Source organism: Lissotriton helveticus, chromosome 1_1 (assembly GCF_964261635.1).
Source record: "Lissotriton helveticus chromosome 1_1, aLisHel1.1, whole genome shotgun sequence".
Lineage (NCBI taxonomy): Eukaryota > Metazoa > Chordata > Amphibia > Caudata > Salamandridae > Lissotriton > Lissotriton helveticus.
In genome coordinates, this window is record NC_136057.1 from 1,905,718,773 (window position 1) to 1,905,746,304 (window position 27,532).

At 40.2% G+C, this 27,532-nt stretch overlaps 1 protein-coding gene across 2 annotated transcripts in view; it reads left to right on the forward strand.

Moving 5' to 3' along the window:
* The window catches only part of LOC144754727 (dimethylaniline monooxygenase [N-oxide-forming] 2-like), a 400,207-nt gene that overhangs the window by 147,343 nt on the left and 225,332 nt on the right, over positions 1-27,532 (forward strand). For both annotated transcript variants that reach the window (XM_078642888.1, XM_078642897.1), the window contains exon 2: positions 1,277-1,414. In XM_078642888.1, coding sequence (XP_078499014.1) covers positions 1,283-1,414 — 132 coding nt within the window. In that variant the 5' untranslated portion in view covers positions 1,277-1,282. The remainder of the gene's footprint in view (positions 1-1,276; positions 1,415-27,532) is intronic.

The following is a 27,532-nucleotide window of genomic DNA, read 5'->3' on the forward strand; positions in this document are numbered from 1 at the left end:
CTCCCTACTATGTGCTCAGGCTCCAAAACCTTTTGTCAAAAATGATCTACTGCACTGTATATATGCACTTTATTCCCCCTAGAGATTGGTTCACATAATTGTTGCTTAAGATGAAATATTATCAAATATTGCACTTTGTATTTTGATTGTGAGTTTAAGTTTATATAATCATTGTTTTTGTATGGTAGAGATGTGTATAAGAAGGTATTGAATTGTCTTTAACAAGTGTAAATTATTATTATTTATATAACTTGTGAATATTAATGGTGTGGATACATGTATAGATAACAAACGACGGAGCGTTAATAGGTATTGTATTATTTTTTTTGTGTGTTTTTATTTTAATATAGGGCCTAATAACAAACCTTTTTTTATGACTAGAATGCTTTTATGGTTGTATATAACATACTGAATAAAGCTTAATTGAATTAATAAAATGAGTAGAATAATTAGGCCACCAAATTAGCATAACTGTTTAGTTAAATATTAATAAAAGTATATACTTCTAATTGAAAAAATGAGAATGTTGGGACTGTTATACTAAAGTGTTTGCTGAAATTGTAAAAAAAGAGAAGAAGTGAATTTAAAACATATGATGGTCATGTCCTAAAGTCCATATTTTCAGAAGAAGAGTTAAAAAGGTAGCTACTTTTCAACTAATTCTTAAGTACAAGCAGATTCTTCACTCTGAAGAATGAGGAAATGTGGGAGAGTAGTGACATACTTACGGAATCAATTTCTTTGCATTTGTGTCCATTAGGAAACCTCTGGCAATATTGTAGTTTAAGGATATGGTATATCTGGCAAGGTTAGAAAACAGAGTTGAAAATACATTGAGAAAGTTTGAGAGAGTGTGATTCAACTTTGTATAAGATATGTTTCCAAATAGAATGATAGGGTTAGAGTGACATTACTGGATGGTTGATTTCTTCTACTATTATGTCACTCCTTTATCAATTTGTGCTAAATTGATTCTACTTCTTCTCTTTTCACATATAGACTGTTTTTGAACCAGCTTAAGTACAATGAAAAACAATCATATCTGATTTCACAGTGGAGCTTCTGTTGGAGCATCCAATTTGTAGATATCTATGTTTTGTAAGCCTATGAGTTCTTAATGAGCAGAAGGTAACCAGTATATTGCTATTCGGTAACAAAAAAAAGACATTAATGCTAGTATTGCATTACATTGTAATTTATAAAAATTAATGAATCAAATGGATGGTGGCAAAGAATTATTGCAGGCTAAGAGGTTTGATTCTTATACCCTATCCAGGTGACCATGGTGAAGACCGTTGCTGTAATTGGAGCTGGTTGCTCTGGGTTGGGTGCTGTGAAGATCTGCCTTGAGGAGGGACTGGAGCCCACCTGCTTTGAGAAGAGTGATGAGATTGGAGGGATCTGGAGGTACAAAGTATGTGTCCATTTCACAGACAAGTACTTTATTAGTGCAACTACACCTGATGGGGGGATAATTCTTACTAATCCGATATCTCTTGAAGTCATCCATGCATTTGATAGGTGGCCACCACAACTGAAACATAAAGAGTAACTAAGCTGAATCAGTGTAATTGTTGAGTTGGTTAGTTTGTTGTCTGGTTCGAAGCCTAGATATTGCCCAATCACATCCCTGCAGTGGGATTAAAACTGATATTTGCCTGTTTAAGATCGGAGTGTTTAATGAGCTCCCTGACCAAGTCAACAGCCTATGCAGTGACCACTGTCGGTCCCCTAAGTATACTGACATACTTTCTTCACAGTGGGAGAGGCGATCCTCAACCCCATCAGCCACACAATTCCCCATCAACCCTAAATCACACTGTTTCAACCCATCATGTTGTGGTAAATAAATAAATAATACCTCTCTTTTTGACTAGACATATATCATAACAGATAGCTCAATAAATAATAGTCAAGATTCGAGGTAGTAGGAGTTTTGCAGGTTTAATACAGCATAAGGACAGGAACAGGACAACCTGCATAGGAATAGGATGACAGGGTGACAGGGCCCAGCAGCTGCTGGGGCTGAATCTGGGATGAGCGCGCTGGCTTTTAATAACAATACATGAGTATATATACATAACGCAAACACATAGCATTACATTGCAGTAGGCGTAGCAGTGGGTGGAGCAATAGGTGTGACGCGTAGCAGTCGCGAAAGATAAAGGCAAAAGTAGGTGTAACTGGGCGTATACATAGACATGTGGTGCAGACGTAACAGGATATGTCATGAATGGGGCGGAAACCATGGAGGGGGCTACCTGAGGAGCCGGGACCTCTAACCTGATGGTGCGCGCAAACTAGCAATGACGTATCACTAGGAGAAGCTGGGGGCTATGAACTCTGTGCTAGGAGCAGAGACTGAAGTCTGGAGGGTCGGAGCGACATGTACCTAAACCCTATCTAGTATCTGATGTTTAGGGAACATGTTGATATGAACTAGAAGTTAGGAGGGGAAAGGCTAACTTGATTCTAAGACTGGACCATGCATTATTCTACATGTAGTGCGTGATGAAGAATATGAAGAATATGAAATGACCATTAAATGCAGTATTTCTCTAACGTGGAGACGTGAAGGCTAGACAATGACGGAAACTATTGATGCAGTTCAGTAGCTTAGGAATGCAGAGAAGGAGGACTGAACTGATAACTGGAATCATAACATATTCTTGGCAGACTCAGAGACTGAGCCAGGCTGGGCCGGGCACTGCGAGGCAGGAAGTAAGTGAAGGGTCGAGGATACAGGTGGGGGCTGTATCCCTCCTCAGCGAGGCTTCAGGAGACAGGAGCTGAATCTGGTGTCCGGGCCCTTTTGAGGCCTAGAAACGGGGACTTTATAATGGAATAACGTGCACACTGAGAAACGTGGCAACGTAGCTTTACATAGGCCTGATATTCGTATTATTCACGAGGACTGGAAACTGGCATACTAGAGGGGGACACAACTGTAATTGCGTCATTAATCAGACATGGGGAATGCATATGCATATTTAATCATGCACACATAACATATGATGGATGACACGTAGGGACACAGAACATGACAAAATTTACTTTTCCACATTCCCTCCTTGTCACTACGTTTCCATCAGGAAACATCAATATTCATGATGCCATCTATCATTTCATACAGTATCATTTGCTCGTCTCGAATTATCCTGGAACGGGATTTAGAACTGGGCTTGGGACTAGGAATACAAGAGGTAGCACAAATGCCGCAAATCGCAGGGCCACATTGTATACAGAGGCAGCAGCTGAATATGATCGCTACTGCAATACCTAGAAAGGACAATATTTTCCATCCCCATGCGGAAATTATATTCCAGAACCAACCGGACCATGTCCAGGTGCCTGGATCTTGGTGTATCAGATGGGCAATTTTATGGAGTCTGGTTATAGCTGAATAAACAGACGGCGCGTTATTTGGAATGAAAATGCAGCAACTAGATCCGATGACTCTACAGGCCCCGCCCCTATCGGCCAGTATGACGTCAAGGACGAGACGATTTTGCAAAACGACAAATCTCATAGCAGATTGCTCTTCAGTTAAGTTACCTAGAGCAGAGGCAGTCTCATTTATTACAGCTTCAAGGGTTCTGGTTAACCTACGGATTAGTTTACTATTCTGGATAGGTCCTATAAAGAAAAAGAAACCTTTATTGAAATCGGTATATTGTTCTAGAGCAGTTTCAGTATAATCGACAATTGGGGACTCCCTTCTATGTCTAATGTGTACTAGATGTGTATTTCTATGATAATCAGGTGGGGCTAGGAAAACTGGTGGCAGTAGGAAGGCAATGTAACAGGTTCCCTCCCAATCGAGGGGCAGACGAATATATGCGGTTTGACCACAAATAAAATATGAATGACGTGAAGCTTTGAAAATAGATTTCCCACTGTCACTATACTTGACAATAGTAGTACAATCACTATGTCCTACATGTACGGAACCATTATTTCGGACACATAATTCGCCTTTGACTGGTAGTACTGAAATAGCAGGTAAGTCTGGAGTAGTATCAGACTGAACATTCAAGACCATGAAATTCGACGAATAATTACCTAAATTATACACTTCATTTTCTAGATCTAAACCTGTTCGGTGAGGGAGACCTTGCTTGTCTGGGAAACATGTACTGTTAAGAAAAGACATATCTGTTGAGGATGACGTTAACGTGGACCATGCTCCACACGAACCATTATGTGAAAAAGGATAAGGAAAGAGTGGCAGAACTCCCTTCGGTGTCTGGAAAGGGGGGAGTCGACCACACACCCAACAATTAGTGGCATTGCTGGTCTGGTGTGAGTAATGTAACATGCGGATAAATGAGTTATTTCGCATAGCGAGGCGGTAAGAGAGTTCATGAGGGGGCAGATCACTAAACGTGTGCTCTACTGTAGCATTAGCAGACTTATTTACATGTGAAACTGGGAAACATAGGTAAAATGCATAACTGGTGCAGGAAATCATAAGGCTGGAAAACAATATGAAACATAGAAAAACGATACATCGGATTGAGTTTTGACTAACTCTCTCACTATGGGGGTCTATTTTATACATGTCAGAAACAGTCTAACCGTTTCACCTAGGGGAGGACTTAGACAATCAAACTGACTGACTCATTTTACTAGACCTTAATTTCTGTTTATACTCCTGCTGCGGAGTTTTCTCTAACAGGGGAGGGGTTGTAGCAATGTCTTTTGCGGGACAGTCCTTGAGAACAATATTCTGGCAATCCTTTGAATCCTGGGAAATGTTCTTTAAGACGGGTTTCAGTCCATTAAAAAGTTTGACATGAGAAAGGTGTACCCAGCCTTTGCGTCCTTCCAACTTCACGGCTGTACGGGTAGTGAGGAGGACCTGTCTGGGCTCTTTCCATCGAGGCTCCAGCGGACTTGATCTGTCAAAGTTGCGGACCATCACCATGGATCCTGGAACGATTTCATGCGGTGCCACCTCGGTATTGTCTGGAAATGCGGCGGCAACCTGTGAACGACATGAGTTGAGGGCAGACATCAAGGAAGCTAGGTAATCTGTCAGCATATTACTTGAAACATCGGTAATACTTCGGGGTCTAGGAGTACCCCACATATTAGGGGGGCGGCCGAAAACGACCTCATACGGGGACAGACCTGATCTGGAATGTGCGACCATGCGCATATAAAATAAAGCGACTGGCAGGGCTACTAGCCAGTCCACACCTTTTTCTTTACATATTTTGGCGACTCGGACTTTCAGAGTCTGGTTATGTCTCTCAACGAGACCGGCTGCTTCAGGATGGCGTACACAATGGAACTTCCACTGGTACCCTAACAAAAGGGAAACATGTTTCATGAGTTCAGATGAGAATGGCTGGCCGTTATCAGAATATACGACTCTAAGGAGTCCATAACGGGGGAAGAACTCACGAACCAACTGCTTGGCAGTGGTCGCGGCTGTGTAATCTGGGACTGGATATGCTTCTGTCCACCTGGACAAAGCGCATACAACTACAAGGACATACTTGAAACCTCGACATCGCTCCATCTGAATATAATCCATCTGGAGGACTTCAAAAGGGTGGTCAGGGGGCTGGAAACCACCTTGTTCCACCGGGACACTTTTACCTGGATTAAACTGACAACATATCATACAGGTACGGACTTTCTGCTTAGCTGCAGCTCGTAAATGCTTGTTGAACCAAATGTTCTGGATACTGTCTAACATAGCTTTTTCTCCTAAATGTGCTGGACTATGTGCGGTATTAATAATGACTTGAACCATAGAGTCGGGGAGAAACCATGTGGCTCTACCCTTTGTTAACCATCCTTGATCTGTCTGGACCCCTCCTTGTTCGGACCATTTCTTGATTTCTTCGGGAGTAGCATGTAACTGGATATCTATGACATCTTGAGTAGGGTCCTTAACTGTCATACATGTAGTCGGATCTGGAGTATGTGTCTGATTAACTTGAATGTCTGGAGTCTGTGCTGTAAGCTTGGCTGCGCGATCTGCTAGATCGTTACCCTGGGAAATAATGTCAGTGACCTTCGTATGTGCTTTGCACTTCATGATAGCGATAGATGTCGGTAAGTGTATGGCATCTAACAGAGCTTGAATAAGGAGACCATGCTGAATCTTGGTTCCATGAGAAGTCATGAAACCTCTCTCCTGCCAGAGCACTCCGAAGTCGTGTACAACTCCAAATGCGTAGCGTGAATCTGTGTAAACATTAACTTTCAGGTTCTTGGCGTGTATGCAGGCTTGTGTCAGAGCAACTAGCTCTGCTGCTTGAGCGGACAGAGTATCAATACGGTGTGTCTCAATAACCTCGGTGTCAGTAGTCACTGCATACGCGGCTACTAGTTCTCCTGTACTAGTTCTCATACATGAACCATCCACATAAAGTGTCAGGTCGGGGTCTGGTAACGGAGTATCTGTCAGATCTTGTCTTGGCTTTGTCGTAATGTTAACTACTTCCACACAGTCATGTGGGTCAGGATTCGAAGTAACTGGTGGTAACAGTGTAGCAGGATTTAAAATGTTGCAGCGTCTGATTTCTATGTGTGGCTGGAACAGTGTCAATTCATAACCTGTTAAACGTGCAATTGTCAAGTGCTGAGTTTGTGTTCGGTTCAGAAGAACTTCCACAGAATGTGGAACTTGTACTGTCAGAGAGTGTCCTAAAACTATGGAATCACTTTGTCTGATAGCTAGTGCTGTGGCTGCAACTGACTTGAGGCACGCAGGCAAAGCCTGGGCTACAGGATCTAATGTGCTCGAAAAATAAGCACAGGGCTTGTATTGTCCTGCTTGATCTTGTGTGAGAACAGATAATGCTGTACCTTCACGTTCAGTAACGAAAAGTGTAAAAGGCTTACTGTAGTTCGGTGTCGCTAGAACTGGAGCTTGGCATAAAGCTTTCTTTAACTCGTTGAAACTAAGTGTATGTTCAGATGTCCAAGGGAGAACAGTCGATACGGCTGCCTCCTGTGTCGTTAACTGTATCAGTGGCTTGGCTAGAAATGCATACTGAGGAATCCATTGTCTACAGTAAGAAGTAAGGCCGATAAAAGCACGTACCTCCTTCTGGGTCTTGGGCTGAGGAAGACTCGCTATTAACTGGATACTGTCTGGTGTCAACTGCCTACCCCTCTTGGACAGTAAGTGTCCTAAGTAGACCACTTGCTGGACACAGAATTGAAGTTTAGAAGGGGACACCTTGTGCCCCATCTCGGCCAGGAAATACAGAACCGTTAGTGACGCTCGCTCGCAATCACGTTCAGAACGGGCTGTGATCAGTAGATCATCGACATACTGGAGCAGGGCAGTGTCAGTTGGCATGTGAATATTGTCTAGTTGTCTCTTGAGTGCTTGACTATAAATACTAGGACTTTCTGTGAAACCTTGAGGAGCTCGTGTGAACATATAGCTCCTTCCATTTAAACAGAATCCGAAAAGGAACTGGCTGTCTGGATGAATAGGAACACTGAAAAATGCGTTCTTGAGGTCTATGACAGTGAAGAACGTGGCTTCGGAATCAATGGCTGTCAATAGGGAAGAGATGTCTGGGACAACTGGGTACTGAGGAATAATACATTTATTAAGCTCTCGTAGGTCGATCACTAATCGATATACTGGGGGTGCATTTGGATCAGTACGTTTCATAACTGGAATGATCGGAGAATTGCATACGTTGGAGTCAGTTTCTACAACCACTCCTTGAGCCATGAGCTCGTCAATAATTTTGGATAAGGCTGCTACAGCCTCGGGTGGCAATCTGTACTGTCTGATTCGTGGCAGGACTACACCTGGCTTGAGAGTCACACGATGGGGTGTGATTTGCATATAACCTACATCAGTTGGACCTTGCGCCCATAAATGCTGTGGAACATTAGACAGTCTTGAATCAAAATCTCGTAATACATAGTGACCCTTAAAGTCACGTAGGAACAATCGTATTCCCTCTGGGGAACAGCATATAACTGCACCTAACTCTTTCAGTGTTTTAATGCCCAATAGGTTTTCTGGACATGACTTAGTAAGTAACAGATCAGTAGTACGGGACAATGGACCTACTTCTAGAGTAACTGGCTTTGAAATCTCATTTACGATAGGTTTTCCTGAAAATCCAAGGGAAACATTTCTTGAGCCTGAGAGCGGAGCCCCTGGAACTTCGGCATGACTAATTGTGGTCCTACTTGCCCCTGTATCAATCAAAAACTTTCTGTCTTTCCCTAATACTTGACTGTGAACATAGGGACCTTCTTGATCTACAGGTATCTCGATGAGAGGCAAGCCTACCTCCCTCTCTAGGCTGTTTCATGAATACTGCTGGTACTCTGGATACTCAGACTGTGCATACTGGTACATCTGTGATGTAACATGCTGTGTTGCAGCGATAGGCTGCGGTACTGTAACTGTCTGTTGTGCATTCTGTGGCTGAGGAGTCTGTGAAACTTGCTCTTGTCTAGGCGGACGTGGTCTTTCCTTAGTCTTACCAGTAGCTATGTTGTGTTTCAGAACTGCACACTCATTTATAAAATGACCTGGCTGTTTACAATAATTGCAGTTCCCTTTAACGGGAGCTGCAGGATGACTGGCTTGATTCGGACCCCTCTTCTGACTGTCTTGAGGAACAGATTGTGCAACTAGTACTTTCATTTTCGTGTCTTTCATACGTTTTCTCTCGTGTTCTTGCTCTTCCCTGATTCTATTCTGGTGGTACTGGAGCATCTGGGACGGAGTATTAGCTTGCCAGGTGCTTTCGACTTTCAAAACTCGATTTTTAATTTGTGGGCTTGAATTCTCGACTAATTTAGTAACAAAAAGGTGAGGGTATGACTCACTACTTGTCTTGAGGCCACTGTTGATGCTGAAACATTTTTCAAATCTAGAATAAAAATCACTAATATCCTCATCTTGCTTCTGTTTACAGGCTGAGATTGCATCCCAGTCTTCTTTTCTAGTTGTCAATAATCTGGGTAAAACTTGAATCAATAATTCTGGTAATTCTTTACATTTATCTCCTAGACCAGTACCTGGTACTCGTGCCTTGTCTTCGGCTTCTAGAACTGCCCAATCGATCTTTTTCTCTCCCACCTCCCATTCTTTTTCCTTTAGCTTTTCATACACCCCTGCGGGCAACAGGACCTTTAACATTTTAATGATATCTGGGTAAGTGTATTCTCCCATACGGAGCATGTCTTTTAATTCTCTATGGAACCCTGCTGGATCTTTGTCATGACAGGGAATTAATTTCTTCATTTCGAGGAGTTCCATCTTTGTAATCGGGGTGTAAACAAACACTCGTTGCATTTCACCGTCCTCTGTCTTAACTGGATGCACTTCTCGTAACGGGTTCTGTCTTTCCATGTAAAATGGTTTACTTTCTGGGGGTGAGACATGAACAAAATGCGGGTTCAGAAACGTTCTATATTTGTGGCGCTGCTCTAGAATGACACTAATTAAGTCGGTACCTAGACCTTTCCATCTATACTGGAGTAACTCGTTCAGGATATCGTGTAACGGACCTGGATCAGAGTGCTGACCCTCATACAGAGTAATGAGGTGCTGGATCATATACATACCCACCAGTCGTTGTTCGGCTGGGGGCAATTTCAGAAACATTTGTGCCACTATTTCGTCTGGAAAAGTGGTAGAATCAGTAATCCATCGGACTGCTGATCGGGCTAGTTCCTGTTCATGCATGGTACTTAACTCACTGTAACCGATTCGTGATTTCAGAATGTGATCGGTAGCTTGGAATACTTGTTCTAGGGAACCTTGTTCTGGTGCTGGATGATGGAAAATTGACTTGTGTTCTAGGCGTAAATGGCGATCTGGAAATCTAGATTTTCCTACATACGCTATTCTGGCGGGATTCTCGTCCTCTACCTCTTCAGTATCAGAGTTACTTTCTTTCTCGCTTACTTGTGCTGCTTTACGTTGTTCGTGTATCTTTATTATTTCTCTACGGATTTTCTTGTACATACTCTCCATGGCACTAATGGTATTGTGCTTACCCTCGGCTATATTATCACTCCACTTTGTCAGGGTTTTCATTTCGGCCGGATCTTTAGATGGGTAATCTTGTTCTCTTATTAGACAGTTAATTAAAAACTTTAATATCATACGCTGGATCTCAGCTTTCCTTTGAGACATGGCATCACTAATACTTTCTGGATCATCCCCTGTACGGATGAAACGATATATTCTGTCTAGATCTTCTTTCATATTGGGTAGGGTGACTAGATACTCGGTCACCCTCCTTACGCGTACTGAATATAAAACCATATTATTCTCGCCTGGGACTGGGTCATAGGCACATTCGCCAAGGGCTTGCCTGATTTCTGCAACAGACTTATTACTCTTGGGAGTACGCTGTGATGCTTGAGCATGTAATTCGAGTGCTGATAAACGCTTGCGTGGCGGCGGGGTTTGAGGAGGACCTCCTCCTGCGGCCCCTAGACTAGAATCGTCGACTGATATTCTTCGTGGTGGAGCGGGAAATTGAAATGCTGGCTGGACTTGTATGGCGGGCTGGACCGGGGGTACCGTAACAGGTACTCCGGTGTCTGGAGGAGCGGGAAGTGCCTGATTTACAGGGACTGGCGGAGCGCGAACAGGATCTGCATATTCAGGGACTGTGTCGTCCAGATAGGACGAAATAAAAATATCAGCTGCGGTCGGTTTGTGACGTAGTTTGGTCGGAACTAGTGGTGGCGGGAAATTACTGGATGCCTCCGGGGTCGCTTTTGGCAAGCCCTCGGCAAGAAGAGGATACATACCCCTAATAAGGGCATGCCTCTGTCTGTCTGACTGTTCGGCTTTGACTTGTTCACCTATCTCGATTAATTCTTTTTCTTGTGCTCGTTCTAAGGATTCTCTACTTAATTCTGACTTTCTGATTTCTTTTTCAGTTCTTCTATGAGCTTCTTTGCGCCATAACTCGATGGCATCTTTCTGTGACTGTCTGGCTTTCTTTTTCCATAATGCTTCTTCTACTCGCATGATGCATTCGGCATCCCATGTACCCGATACGGGCCATCTATACTTTTCTTCTAACTGTTTGGTATAATCTACCCATAAGTCTAGATACAATATGGCACTTATGCCATGTTTCTGATACATAAAGTGACCTGGACTGTCCCTGGGCGGGACGGGAACTGCTGCTTCCAGCAGACCCTTTCTAGTTTTTAACTGACGTAACTTGGAAAATATGGGCATGACTGAACTGTAATCTAGACACAATACAATACACAATGAACACGATACTTATTCCCCATTCATACCACGACATTAAAATACATGAAAAACATTTAAAATAATCAGTTCGAACAGAATACTACCTGGAAATACTGAGAACAGAACACATAAATTTTCTCGAGAACAGAAACTGACTAGAACAGAAACTAGATGCACTGCTGAAACAGTACGAAACTTACCGGTCTCATAAAGAGACACGTCAGGACCCGCATCCACCGAAGTGGACACTTCGTTTGTGGGACTGTGTACCACCAACCCACAGACCAGAGTCAATTAAATTGACCCTGTCTAGATACCACCCCAGTAACGGTACTCACCGGGCAGCAAGAACGGAAAGCCTCAGACTAGACTGGACTGCTACGACGACGGACGACGAACTTCGGACTTCGGACTTCAGTGACGGGTGGACCTCCGGATACCTCGGACCTTGGACTCTTGGCTTGGGCTCTGGTCGGGACTCGCCGCGTTCCTCCACCGTCTCGTCTGGATGCTGGACCGCCTCCTCCGTCTCCTCCGTGGGCCTGAGGGATACTTGAGCAGAAATATCTGCCACTGCGCAGAAGAGTTCCGTCACGACTGCAGAGGGTCAGGGGGTCGGCGTGGCTTCACCGACGCGTGGGGAAAGGGCAAGTCCCTATTCGGGCGCCATTATGTGGTAAATAAATAAATAATACCTCTCTTTTTGACTAGACATATATCATAACAGATAGCTCAATAAATAAGAGTCAAGATTCGAGGTAGTAGGAGTTTTGCAGGTTTAATACAGCATAAGGACAGGAACAGGACAACCTGCATAGGAATAGGATGACAGGGTGACAGGGCCCAGCAGCTGCTGGGGCTGAATCTGGGATGAGCGCGCTGGCTTTTAATAACAATACATGAGTATATATACATAACGCAAACACATAGCATTACATTGCAGTAGGCGTAGCAGTGGGTGGAGCAATAGGTGTGACGCGTAGCAGTCGCGAAAGATAAAGGCAAAAGTAGGTGTAACTGGGCGTATACATAGACATGTGGTGCAGACGTAACAGGATATGTCATGAATGGGGCGGAAACCATGGAGGGGGCTACCTGAGGAGCCGGGACCTCTAACCTGATGGTGCGCGCAAACTAGCAATGACGTATCACTAGGAGAAGCTGGGGGCTATGAACTCTGTGCTAGGAGCAGAGACTGAAGTCTGGAGGGTCGGAGCGACATGTACCTAAACCCTATCTAGTATCTGATGTTTAGGGAACATGTTGATATGAACTAGAAGTTAGGAGGGGAAAGGCTAACTTGATTCTAAGACTGGACCATGCATTATTCTACATGTAGTGCGTGATGAAGAATATGAAGAATATGAAATGACCATTAAATGCAGTATTTCTCTAACGTGGAGACGTGAAGGCTAGACAATGACGGAAACTATTGATGCAGTTCAGTAGCTTAGGAATGCAGAGAAGGAGGACTGAACTGATAACTGGAATCATAACATATTCTTGGCAGACTCAGAGACTGAGCCAGGCTGGGCCGGGCACTGCGAGGCAGGAAGTAAGTGAAGGGTCGAGGATACAGGTGGGGGCTGTATCCCTCCTCAGCGAGGCTTCAGGAGACAGGAGCTGAATCTGGTGTCCGGGCCCTTTTGAGGCCTAGAAACGGGGACTTTATAATGGAATAACGTGCACACTGAGAAACGTGGCAACGTAGCTTTACATAGGCCTGATATTCGTATTATTCACGAGGACTGGAAACTGGCATACTAGAGGGGGACACAACTGTAATTGCGTCATTAATCAGACATGGGGAATGCATATGCATATTTAATCATGCACACATAACATATGATGGATGACACGTAGGGACACAGAACATGACAAAATTTACTTTTCCACAATGTATTTCAGCACCTCTGCCAATAGAATTTAGGAATACCTTTGAGTAGACAAGTGGAATACTTGGAACATGCAACTCTTAACCCTTCCTAGGTGGTGGGATTCGACTAGAAGAGCTTTATCCAACCCATGCAGAACGGCCCAAATTCATCTTGTCTAAAATCTTCAAAATAAAGTTCCTTTCCAGGTAATTAAAGGCCTTTATGGCTTCTAGGCCTAATATTGTAAGCGGACCCTGACAATTATCAGCCAGGAGTAGTAAATTATATACCTTGCTGTATATCAATCTGCAGGATCATTTCCACATAAAGCTGATTGATCTAGGATTATTTTAATTGCCACCACTCCGCCCAAACTAGTGGTCATAAATTTGGAGAGCAATTTGGTTTATGCAATGAGAAAAATGATAGTCCTATATAAATTACTATCCTCTCTTGCTTTTTTCCCTTGGGGATTACTGTAATGAGGTTCCTGTTAAGTCCTGTTGGAGATGTCAATTTTCTTTATCAGTTTGAAGTATACAGACCATGTACCGATTAGCATCCACACTTTTTAAAGAATTTCACCAGAAAGCCTGTGGGGTTGTGGATTTTGCATTGCTTGATTAATTCCACTGCCTCATCCACCTCTTGAATGATTAACCCTTTTTCTGAAATGTTCCCTCTTGTGCTGGCGAGGTGGGGAGCATCTGGTTCATATGAAAGTCATCCATAGCCTCAACTTTGTCAGAACAGGATTATTACACTTTTTTATCAGCCAATGTAAAACTTCTCTAATTGGCCAGATCTGGTGGCTCAGTGAAATAATTATCTGTGGCTCCTTGAAATAGGAAATTAGGCCTCATCTGTGAGGTGTAGCTCGAATCTTGTAGCACTGTGAGCATGGGACCCATTACTGGACATACCTAACACTCCTAGGGAATTCCACTACGGAACACAAAAAAATAACTGTCGGAATGCTTAAATTCATCTCAGCCACTGGTAATACTCTGCCCACATCTCAGGCCATCATTTTTTGCCACTATACCTCTTCACACAGGAACAGCTATATGCATATCATCTTTGGCTCTGCTCCAATAGGAATAGTACCTCCCAAACTGCTGGAGCAGGTCCCATTGAAAAACTAGAGTTTATCAATGAACCGAGTGTTCGGAACACACTCATCCCAATTACTGATATTTTGTTTCATGTAACGTTAGCACATCTGTGTCAGGAGAACACAACAGTATGGAACAGAGCCAACCCTGATGCCTTCACTGAGGGATGGGACCAATATAACAAAAAGAACAGAACAAGAGCGGAAAATATGAGGAATTGGGGGAAGTATTTGGACAGAATATCAGAAAAAAATATTGTGATACAAAAATATTGTGTCAAAAATATCGGGACACCACATATATCATCAATTGGAATATCAAAGGTAAATATGTAAATTTTAGTGTTGTTTTATGTAATATCATTTGTAAGAGTTAATTAGTATTTAATGTATTAGACTATGTTTTATTCTTTCAGTTTTTTTTATATTTGTGTTTTTTTAGTTATGAAAATGGTAAAATATTCATACGTTTTTATGTATATAAATTATTGTTTATTACGTTTTATTAATAGTGGCATATTGGTTTAATAAAAATTTATATTTTAAAATGAAAATGCATGATATTGATCTCGAAAATATGCGAATTCATATTTTTGTTTACAAATTTCATTTTATTAATGGTAAAACAATATTTTTAAAATAATCCAAATTTAGAATATATAGAAAATAATTATTAGAATAAAGTGTTAAGACTTTTTTGTAAACTTTTAAATGTTCAAACCCTTTGCAAAAAGATAAGTTAAAATTAAGGAAATGTTTATATTTTTTGTTTCAATTTTTCTTTATATATTACAAATGTTTATATTTTAATAATTTTGGGATCATATTTTATGTTTTATGGTTTACAGTTTAGGTATGGTACAACACATTTTTTAGATATACAAATTATTTTAACTATTTAACACCTTCCTCAAGTTGGTTTAGACTGGAGTAGAAATCGTAAATGTAACTCCTTTAGTGTCCAACACCTTCTTCAAATTGGTTTACATTGGAGTGGGAATAGTAAATGTAACTACTTCCTCACACTGGTTTAGTTTGGAGTGGTAATTGTAAATGTCACCCTTTTAGTGTCCAATGCCTTTCAAAGGTGGTTTAGATTGGAGTAGGAATAGTAAATAACCCTTTTAGTGTCCAGCACCTTCCTTAAAGTGGTTTAGATTGGCATGGGAAAAGGTATTGTAGCCCCTTTAGTCTCCAATGCTTTCCCCCAAATTGGTATAGATTGGAGTAGGAATAGTAAATGTAAACCCTTTAGTGTCCAACACCTTCCTCAAATTGGTTTGGGTTGGAGAGGGAATAGTAAATATGACCCCATCCGTGTCCAATGCTTTCCCCAAGGTGGTTGGCATTGGAGTTAGAAGAATAATTGTCACACCTTTAGTGTCCAAAGCCTTCCCTAAATTGGTTTATATTGGAATGGGATTAGTAAATGTCACCACTTTAGTGTCCAACACCTTCATTAAATTTGTTTAGATTGGAGGGGGAATAGTAAATGTAACCCCTTCTAGCACCCAACACTTCCTCAAATTGGTTTAGATTGATGTGGGAATACATAATGTAACCCTTTAGTATCAAACACCTTCCCAAATTGATATAGATTGGAGTGGGATTAGTAAATGTTGACCCTTTAGTGTCCAACGCCTTCCCATAGATAAGTTTTAGATAGGAGTGAGAATAGTAAAGGTGACCCCTTTAGTTTCCAACACCTTCCTCAAGTTGGTTTAGATTAGTGTGGGGACAGTAAATGCAACCCCTTTGGTGTCCAACACCATCCTCAAATTTGATTACATTGGAGTGGGAATGGTAAATGTCACCCATTTAACGTCTAACGGCTTTCCCAAATTGGTTGAGATTGGAGTTAGATTAGTAAATGTCACCCCTTTTGTGTTCAACGCCTTCCCCAAATTGGTTTATAGGGAAGTGGGAATAGTAAATGTCACCCCTTTAGTGTCTATCAATTTTTTCACTTTTTTACTTTAATTTATATGTTGTAGGAATAGTTTGTGGTATTTTATCACTATTGTTGATCATTAGAAATATAGCAAAATAGTAAAAAATCATTTAGTGTATGTTTAAATATGAAGATATTATTAACTACATTGTTTTATGTAATAAAGACGTCACACATTTCTATCTTTAGTTTATGTTTTTAACCCTTATTAATTTACTATTTTTACATTTTTATTATATTTATTTTTTGTCAAAAACAAACATTTCAAAGAATTTGAATAAACTAAAAATGTCTTTTATTAATTAAAATATGTAAATTATATATACATCTTCAACTTTTTTTCTACATTGTTTAATTGTTTATTAGCATTTCTTACCTTTATGAACATACATATTTTCAATATGATTTCATCTTCAGCTTTTTAGGTATATATTAAATATTTGTATATATTTTACTATTTTTTAATTTAAACTATATACATTTTAAACATATTATGATAGCATATTTTGACATGTTCATTTAATCAACATTTTTACTATATTTCCCATTAGGCCTCATTAGGATGGCGGACTGACTTCCGCCTGTTTGCCATCCTTTTGGAATGGGGACTACCTACAAGGCAGCGGTCCCACAGGACTAATTACGATGCGAGCGCCACCCCTTCGGCCACAATGTATATTTTTTGTTTTGCGGCAGGTGCTGCAGTCTGCAGCACCCGCCTCAGTACAAAGAAATAACATGTTACATATCCCTGCTCTATGTGGCAGGCACCTTGCTGTTTCTACCATATGGTGCTGGGATATGTAGCGGGGTATCATAGGTGCCCCCCAGGGCCCATGTCCAAGGCCATTGGGGGGAGGGAGGGCCTCTATGGGCCCCCAAATCCATTTCTGCCTGTCTGGTCATCTCAGGTTAAGTGCCACTGACAGACAGGCAGAAAGGGATATCATTATCCCTATGGCTGTGCCTGGCAGGCACCGTCGTCATGCTGTTGAATGTGGCAGGTCCGATGGGCAGTCAGAATCATCCTAACTGTCGGGTCCGTGGTGGTCAGTCTTTCCGCCCGCCACATTTGGCGGGCAGAAAACATGATTGCGATGGCAGTGGGACTGCCGCCGACCAGCTGTCATTGACGATTCACCCATCATCGTAATCAGGCCCATAGTCTTTTGTTTGTTTCATTTAGCAGCCATTTTTTTTACTTATACCTTTTATTTGGTAATCTATTTGTGTTGTTTTTAGTCTATGTTTGTGGAACCAGGTGTAAGGTCTTGAAGGTAGTTATAGTGCTGTTTGTTGGTTTGTGATATATTTAGATGTGTTACTATTTTTCAGTAGTTTGTACTTTTGCGTTTTTGTATACTATTGTGGTAGTGTTTTTTATGGTTCATACATACTTTGGATTTGTTTGACAGAATTTTATTGGATTCGTTTAATTTGTCCATATTTTGGGGGATTTTTGAAAAATATTCTTCCTATTTTTGGTAGATTACTATTTTTCAATACTTGGATACAGAAAGATCAGCACATACAGAATAGTAAGTATTATTCATTTTATTTCCTTTTGGGTGGGTAATTTTATTTTAAAATGTTTGGTTTAATATTATGTGAGTGTTTTGTGGAATTGTTTGGTATATATATTGTTAATATTTAATCTGATGGATTCAATTCGTTTATTAATTTTCAGTTGGTGATTGCTACTTTTCATTTAAAATAATTAATATATCGTTTTATTATATCAGTCTTTATTAATATTGATATTTTAATTGTGTTGTTGACTGACGTAAAAATATTACATTCATTATTTCAAATAAAAATGAGTTTGTTGATTTAGAATTTGCTTTGAGGATTTTAATAGGTTACTACTTATTTATTTTAGAATATAGTTTTAGCAAACATTTCTAAGTAATCTACTCCTTCGGTATTAATGAAGAGTTTGACGTTTAATTGTAGAATATCATACATTCTTTTGGTTTGTTTCTAAGTTTAGGGTAAATTTGGGTAATGAATTGTTCCATTCTTAGTTGTTGCTAGATTAGATATTTTCTGCAATTCTTCTGCAATGCTTCGAAACATTTGTAAAGTCTAGGTTGGGTTCTGCCTAATGTGCCTTGGATGGCATTGTGCCATCCTTCCACTGCCTTGTTTATTTTGGCGTCCTACGACAAGGTGCTGTCATAGAGATTCCGCGATGGTGTTTGGAATTTAGGTTGGTATCTGTGTCCTAAGGGATGCAGTCTCCCAACCTTCAAAATAATCTATTGGGGGCTAAGTTTGTCTTCATTTTTGTTGGTAGAAAGGGCTTTCTATTAGCATATTGTAGTGATTGGCTACCTACGAGTCAGGGAAATAGGTTAGTGCTATAATTTTTTTATTTTCAAAGTTTTTGATTGAAATGATTGTAACAGCCTTGTATGGCTATATGGGGGTAACTTTTCAGAATGATTTGAATAATGGATCACTCAAAGTCTATGATATTTTTTGGGGGGCAGTAATTATTTGTTTTGTGTTTTATATGACTTAGGAGCTCGTGGTAAGTGCTGCTTTATTTATTTGGTAGTGGAACATATATAAAAGGGATATTTGTGTTTTGATATTCACCAAATATGGTTTATGTCTGAGTGAATGGTTTGGGACACATTTTTTTTGATGATCCAATCCATCACCCAGGTGTCACATTATCTCAGTTTTAGTAATTCACCTGCTGTAAAGAATGTTATGATTTGTTATTTAGGTTGTCATGTGAAAGGAAAGGTTGTTTGTTCTGGTATGTGCATGTGTTGGTATCTTCGAGGGGCAGGTGGGGTATCACTCATGGCTCTTTTAGTTCATGCAATTAAATGTTTTAAAGTGGATATAGGTGGTAGCTGGACTGTTATGTGTTTGGGGACTTTAGGTAGTATTTCCTTAAGTGCTTGTGGGTTCCTGGGAGCTGGTGCTTGCCTCTCTTATATCTTGCAATATCTCTCTTATTTTTATTTCTGTTATATTTAGCATTGGTTGTGCTCTTTTACAGGAAGTAAATCATCGTTTTTTGTAGATGCCCTTCAAAAGCATGCATTAGAATAATTGTAACTACATTTCCTGGTTATAGTATCTGTTGATGCAGTTTCTCGGCTATAGGGTTGGCCGGTGCGATTTAGTTACTGCTTTCCTTTCTGTGAAGTTATATACTTTGCAGCTTCTGTCATTGCATCTGAGAGTAGTGTAATAGTATGAAATATATAGTGTATTTTAACAATTGTATATTTAATATTTACATTTAAAATTGTGCAGTTACTTCTATTTTGTATACTTACATATAGGTTGTGTATAGATTTTTTTATTTAGAGCTTGTGCTTTTTTTCTGTTGGAAGGAAAGATTCACTTTAAATACTTATTTGCTGCTAGTTTCTTGATGTTGAGGTCATTAGGTTTAATTTTGCTCACTATTTGGGTGAGTTTATACTTTTTTGTTTAGTTATGGATACTTACTTTCTGATATCCTTTTTGATAGTTGTAAAATTCAGGCAGCTTATTGCTGTTTCCAGTCAAGGGTTTTTCTATTAGCACATCTATGTAAAAAGATAGACGTTGGACAGTATTTTATAATGTGAATTGTTATTTAAGATTTTTAAGATTAATAACAATTACATTTTATGTAAATATACATTTAACTTACTTGGTTAAGTAGTTGTTAAGATGTATATATTTTTTCTATAATGACTTGGTGAGAAAATCCTGCAAAATGTCCTCGTCCAGTGTTTGTAGTTTTTGAAGTAGTTAGTTGTTTGAATTAGTGTGCCTTTTATATTGTTGATTTAATTGTTTGGTTGATTTTATTGGTTAAAGTTGTTTATAGTTTTAGTTCATTGGTTTGTTTAGTTTTAGTTTGAATTTTTTTGTTTATTTGATTCCTCTATGGTAAATGCAAATGTAGGTATTATTCTTGTTGCATGATATATAGTTTGCTACTTTTCAATATGTGTGTATATATGTATATATATATATATATATATTCACTGAAAAAAACATAGGTTATACACCATATATAGTTAGGAATTAGCATTTAAAAAACCTTATTTTACTCACACAAAACCATTGAAATTCCATATATAGTTAGTTGCACTAACTATATATCGCGCACCCGCAATCCACTGCTGATGATGTCACATATTACATCATTCATGACATGGTCAGTGACATCACTGATGACATCACTGATGACATCTCAAATGACATCACTGATGACATCACTGATAACAACATCCAGTGATTTTATGTTTCTGTAAAGTTTAAATATGTCTTACATATTGAAGAATGAGTGGATGTATAAGTGTCTGGACGAAGGATTTAGTAGGTGCATGACTGACTGTATGAGTGAGTGATTAAATGTATCTCACTGAGTGCATGGGTTAGTGACTAAACTGTCTTAATTTGTGCATCATTATGTCTGTTGTTCTGTAAACTGCTGCATGTGTTGATCAGTAGCTATATGAGTAACTATATGGGTTATTGATTGATTGTCCAAGTATTTGTATGGGAGACTGAGTGAGTGTGTGGCTGGCTGGGAGGTGTGTGACTCTGTGCAGATCAATGTGTACTTATATCAATGATTGTATAACAAGGTAAGTATGTGTTAGTATATGTTTGAAAATGTAAGGTGCTCTATGTTTAACTGTATAGACAAGAAAATGGAAGTGTGATTGATTCTTTACAGGACTGACTAGGTGTGTGAGTAACTCCATGGATGAGTGGCAGAGTGTGAGTGTCTGTATAGGTGTATGAGTGCATATGATAGTGTTGTAAAGATGAGTGATTGTATGTATGAATGATTGTATGGGTGAATGAGTGAATGTGTGTGTAGACGTAGGAATCAGTGAGTACATATGTAGTAACTAGTATTGGTGTGTCAATGGTTTCAAAAATTATACTCTGTATTTAACACTGGGTGAAACAGAGGTTATATTAAAATGTGAGGAGATGCATTGTATTGTCACATGAATGATATCATCAGTGATGTGGTCATTGATGTCAAATGAGATGTCATCAGTGGAGTCATCAGTGATGTAATTTGAGATGTCATCAGTGATGTCATCAGTGATGTCACTGACCATGTCATGAATGATGTAATATGTGACATCATCAGCAGTGGATTGCGGGTGCGCGATATATAGTTAGTGCAACTAACTATATATGGAATTTCAATGGTTTTGTGTGAGTAAAATAAGGTTTTTTAAATGCTAATTCCTAACTATATATGGTGTATAACCTATGGTTTTTTCAGTGAATTTTCAAGGTTTTGTAAATGCTAATTCCTAACTATATATGGTTTATAACCTATGGTTTTTTCAGTGAATTTCAATGGTTTTTTAATAGCAAATATCTATAGCTGTAAAATGTATTCTTATTTAAATCCAAAAATATATTTTATATGTTTATTAATAATTTTTTTTAAATATTTTTTTTGTTTCGCTCCCGGTCCGCGGACCGGGAAGCTTCCCGTTAGCTCAATTTGATGCCGCGACCCGGTCCGCGAACCGGTAAAAAATCAACATAGTGACGGTATCGCGTTGCCGCGTAATGCGTCTTATGACGTACTGCGTTAGCGCACCCGGAAGTGCCCCGGGGCGCGGACTGAGGCGCGAAACGCAGCTCCCCGGAAGCGATCCGCGGCGCTTCGCGAAAACGCGACGTATCGCGTTGCCGCGTAATGCGTCTTGTGACGTACCGCGTTAGCGCACCCGGAAGTGTCCCGGGGCGCGAAGCTTAGCGACCCGGAAGCTAACCGGGGCGCGTTCCGCAGCGCGTAACATGAGCGTGAGAGGTCATGTGACTTGTTAATAAAACTTTTCATTGGTTCATTTCACTTTTGGTTTCATAATGATGTAAGGCTAGGTCAGGTGACCTAAAAATAACACTTTTCATTGGTTGAGAAGTATTGTTTTTCCCAAATGATGAAAACCCCTCCTTCTTTCCTCACTCTGACTTTCATCATTGTGAGAGGAAGACCTATTTTGCTTGTTGGAAAATGGCTTCATTGGTAGCTTCAGCTGGTGGACCCCCACCACCACCTCCACCTCCTCATGGGAAGAGAGGACCACCTCCCCAGGTCATTACCAACACTGAGGAGGAAGATGAAGAAATGGATGAGGAGGGAGAAGAACCACAGTTCTTAGAAGAGGTGCCCCGGGTTTCCAGAAAGAAAGCCAGTTTCATCTGGCAGTTTTATTCGATCCCTCGTGGCCAAAAAAAAGTCAATGCGAGGTATGTCACCTGCCGCATATGCAAAGAACAATTGTCCAGAGGGACGGACAAAAAATATAGCTATGGAAATCACACAATGCACAGGCACATGACAAGGAAGCATCCACTAAATTACAGCCGGGCGGAAATAAGGGATATGCTTGACAATCCAAGACCAACTCCTGTGGCCAGACCAACAATACCGATTTCTCTAACACCAGAAGAGGCACGGGAAATTGTGCCAAATATTCAAGAAAATTTTGGGCACATGATTAACTTATGTATGCACTGTCGTGCATTATTAGCTTGTGGCAACATGAGCATCAATGCACTCAACCTGGCGTATGAACACCATGATTGCCCTAACCGCCCCCAGTAATTTTTTTTTGCTCCTGTTGAGCCCTTTTCAACGCCTGTTTTTTGTTGTTTCCCCCCCCCCAAAAAAACCAAAAAAAATATAAAATCGTTCAAAAAATACAAAAAAAACAAAAAATGTTCAAAAAAAAATATATATAAAACAACAAAAATATTTAAAAAAAAGTTCTTTTCAGAACTACCTTCCCTTTCAAAAAAAATTGCTAGAATGTTTAGCACTCTGGCAAGCTCTATTTCTTTTGGTTCGCTCCCGGGTTAGCTTCCCGGTACGCGGACCGGGAGCTAACCAAAAAAAATTTAAAAAAAAAAAAGTGTAAGTATAAGGAAAGTAAACAGAGAGTGATGTTAAAAGAAAGACAGCTATAGGGAGTAAAGAAGAGATACTGTTTAATAGATCTATTTACCGAAGAAAAGACAGAAGAGGGTATAATTGTGAAAAACAAAATAGATAACGAAGTGAAAGAAAAAAAAAGAGAGTATAACATTAACAAAGAAGAGTTTCTTGGAGAATGTGAGTGAATGTTCAAAATAAGATTAAAACATGAGGAATAACAGAGAGAAAAAATAGAAAACAGAAAACAAAAAATAACAGAAAAAGATTAATTGAAACAGCAAAGAAATGTAAGTAACATAGAGCCATATCATCAACATAGGCAATAAAAGTTTTGCAGCTTTTATTGGCAGAAATGTGTCGCTAAAGCTGCTTTTGTGGCAGAAAACTGCTGCTAAAACCACTTTTGCACCAGTTTTCTGCCAATAAAAAGAGCAATAATTTTATTGGCTGTGTTCATAATATTCCCCTTAGTGTGCTTCAACTACACAGAGAAAGCATTATGAACAAGTAGTGATAGAGTGATCAGTCAAAGACACTAAGAGTAATAGAGACGGAGTGAGTGAACAAGAGTGAGGAACTATGAGAAGAGAGGGACTGAGGAAAAGAGTGGAAGGAGTTGAGTAAGTAGGTAATAGAGAAAGGAATGAGGAAAGTAGCAAAGGCAGGAAACTGAGGGTTAAAGAAATGAAGCTGTGGAACTAATAGTAGGTGAATGTGATAGAAATGTAACGAAAAGAATACAAAACATTTACCTTATAATTGTCGTTAAATTACTCACTTTTTGTTTTTATACTTTCAATCTGTGAAAGAGAGAACAAACATTTGAAAAATATTAAAACATGTATTTAAAAATTAGAAAAGACAAGGGAAAAGATTGAAGGACAAACAGTTTTTCAACAACTTTGACACTTACAGAAGCTTCTGCTTCTCCAGGCCCCCTACACAGTCCTAAAGATATACATTTTAAACTAACAGTATCTTGATGCAGATGAAGTGAGGCCTATCTTAAAACATGGTGCATCTTTTGCATTGCTGTTGTTTCAGAAAAGTGTCGCAAGACACTAAAATTTTAAATAATTGCTTCAGGATGCCAATAAGATGTCTACTATCCAGAGGTTTGTTTGAGGTGAGGCCTACTCAGGGTTGCAGATGAGATTTACACTTGTTGAAGAGTACAGAGGAGATAATACATGTGAAGGTCTACCAATGAAGTGAGTCATGTCCACTGCACTCTTCAACAAAGTCCAAACCTCCTATGTTTCCCTGGACAGACCTAAACTTGATCTGCACAATGTGATTCGTAATGATAGGAAACACAGGTGATGTAAATGAAATACGTGCAATTTATTTTGCTCATTTCACAATCACATCACTTGTGTTTCCTTTGCTTAGGTATCTCATTGTGCAGATGTAGTCCAGCATATGAAAGAATACGCAGAAGTGCAGCACTGCATGCAACAACTTTGACACTTACAGAAGCCTCACCTTCTCCATGCCTCCTACACAGTTCTACATATACATCATAAATGCAAACAGTACAGAATTAATTATACATGTTAAATGGTTTATTTTTGCTGTTCTCAGAATGTATCAAAATTCACTAAAAACAGTGACTTGAAGGTATTCATCATATAACAGCGGGGAAAAAAAAACACAATCAAAATGATTGTGTTTAAAAAACCCATACAACATAAGAAATCAAAATTCAGAACTCCTTAAAGTTAACTTACTTTCCATGACGTCCAAGGATGTCCTATGAACAGCTTACACTCTTTTGTGCTGTTATTACTTTCAGCCCGCCACTTTCTGAAAGAAAATCTCCATCGTTTTTAAAAACACGTTACATGCAATAAATGACTTCTTGCTCTCTACCACAAGTTTCCACAAGGCCAAATCTGGTCAGAGCCATTTATAACTCTTGGATTTCTTGTAAGCCAATCCCGTCATTTGGCATTTCCGCAACTTTCAGAATTAAAATGTTGAAGATCATTTTCACAATCCTGGAATAGTAATATCTTCCCCTTCTTGCTCAGTCATGTTCTACATTTCCTATGACACTGATACTGCTTACTATGAAGCAGACTTACACTACCTCTATGACTACTACAATTATTTAATTCTCTACATCACTTTTAATCACAAAGCAATGTAAAACAGTAGACAGCATTGCAGACTTACATTCCCTCTACTCCATGTTTTGATTGGCTGCTTCAATTAGCTTATAAAAAGAAACAGTTTTTCTGAACTCATTCAAAGTGCACGTATTTCTCCATGACGTCCAGTCCTATGGTTAGAAGTTATGTCTCTGAACTACACTTATCCTCAAGGCCAAATTGTGTAGGAGCCATTAGAACTTCTTGAAATTCCACAGAGCACATCCCGAGATTATTTCCCTAAAATTTTGGTTTTAAAAACACCAGGTAAGAGTTTTTAAGGTCATACGGCAATTTTTTTTTGAAAATTAAAACAGAATCATTGCAGAATGACCAGCCATTTCTAGACTTTAAATAAGCTGTGTAATGTCCTGATGTTATTGAAGGGCCGTCATGATATATAATTGCTGCAGTTACAAAAGTCCTTCCTGATATTGACAACTGCGAAGCTACAAAATTTTTAATTAAAGTTGTCAATTTTGTTCCATCAGGCCTACATCGTTGGAACATTAAAATGACATACTGGCCATATGTTCGTATAAATAATGTGGACATCATTTCAGATTTACATTGGCTACACTCCATGTTGTGATCAGCTGCTTTTACTAGCTTATTAAAGGAGACTGATTTACTGTCTGGCAAAGTTAAATATATAAATCTTTCTGAGTCTACACTAGTAGTACTTGATACCATACAGTTCTCGCAGTCATGCTGCCATTGATAAGAAAGCCCAAACAGCTGATCTACATCTACACCTTCAGCATGTAATACATCAAGCATATACATTAAAAACTCCTGACAATCGGCAGTCTGTTTTCGTGGCGGGGGCAAGATGGCCGCCGAGGCGCTGTGGGAGTAAGTCGCACTCAGACCCCTCTCCTGCCGATAAGTAAAAACTTCGGGCGTTAATGGAGAACTGCAAGCAGTATGCAATCCGCGGATTGGATGCACCACGGTGGAATTACTAGCCTTATAAACATACTCAAGGGAGCGAAACTGTGGTATTCCAGACTTCTTAAAGCACTGATGGCAGAAATGGGCACTCGAGGAAAAGAGAAGTATACACCCATGTCTAGCGCTTTAAGTAAGGAGACATCACAGAAGGAAGCGATCAGCTCGGGCGCTATCCCGAAAACAAAGATGCCACCTAACAGTAAAAAGATAACCCCCACGGTCTCCACCTTAACAAAAACACAGCTACGCAAATTGGAGAGAGCCGGCGAAAAGGAGAAACCGATGAAACAGAACAAAAATGTGAGAAGCGCTAGTACTGCGCAAATGGTCGGGGATACCGCAGAGAAGAAGAGAAACGATACCGTATATCGGCAACCCTCAGTGTCCGAGGTCTTCAGCACCAGAACTCAGGCGGAGGCATCAGGAGTTTCAGGGTCATCAGGAACCCCGCAAAACACTGCTATCATGCCGCTCGCAGGCTCTGCTCTGAGCGTCCTCGTGGACGCAAGCCAAAGCGTTGCTAAGCAACTGGGGGTTACGGAGCGCACGCTTCCCGCGGAGCCTCCAGCGGAGCGTCAGACAGCGGCTCAGACCCAGGCAGACGGCATCGCGCTGGGACAAGAGCGGACGCAGGGGTTACAGGCTGAAAAACAAGAGCCGGATAAAGAGGTGAGAGAGGCCAATGGTGGGGATGTAATGTCGAATACAGGACAAATGCTTGAGGCCCTGAAAGAGGTGGAAGCTGAAATGCGGGAGGAACAGCTACAAGACAAGGACAATGAGAATGTTGTGCTGGGGCCACACAATGTCAATTTGGCAGATGGAGAGGGGTTTTTTTCTATCCCTGAGGAAACAGAGTCAGAATCAGCATTGGCAAGTAGCGAGGGAGAGAGAGACTTCTCAGACTCATTCTCAAGTTCTGAAGCTAGCGATAGTTCCAGGGGGAGAGGGACACAAAAAAAATGCAAAACAACATCCAGAAGAACAGGCCCCCCCCCAGAGTATGCATAAGGGAACTAATAAAAGGCTAGTGTGGGACTATTCCGCTACGTCTAGCATATATAAGGAAGATGAAAAAGAAACACAAAATGATGAAGGGAAGCTGGACTTGATGTTTACCATGCTGAAACAGATACAAATGGAGGCAAGGGTTGAAAGTCGGAGGGCCAGGCATGACACAAAAAAAATCCAAGCCTCAATCAGGAAAATAAATAAAAAGTTTGAAGAAGTGGAGGAAAAAATCACTGAAGTAGAAGAAAGGACTGGTCGTCTAGAAGACGAAGTAACTGATTGGCAGACATCTAGAGAGGGACAGTCTAAGA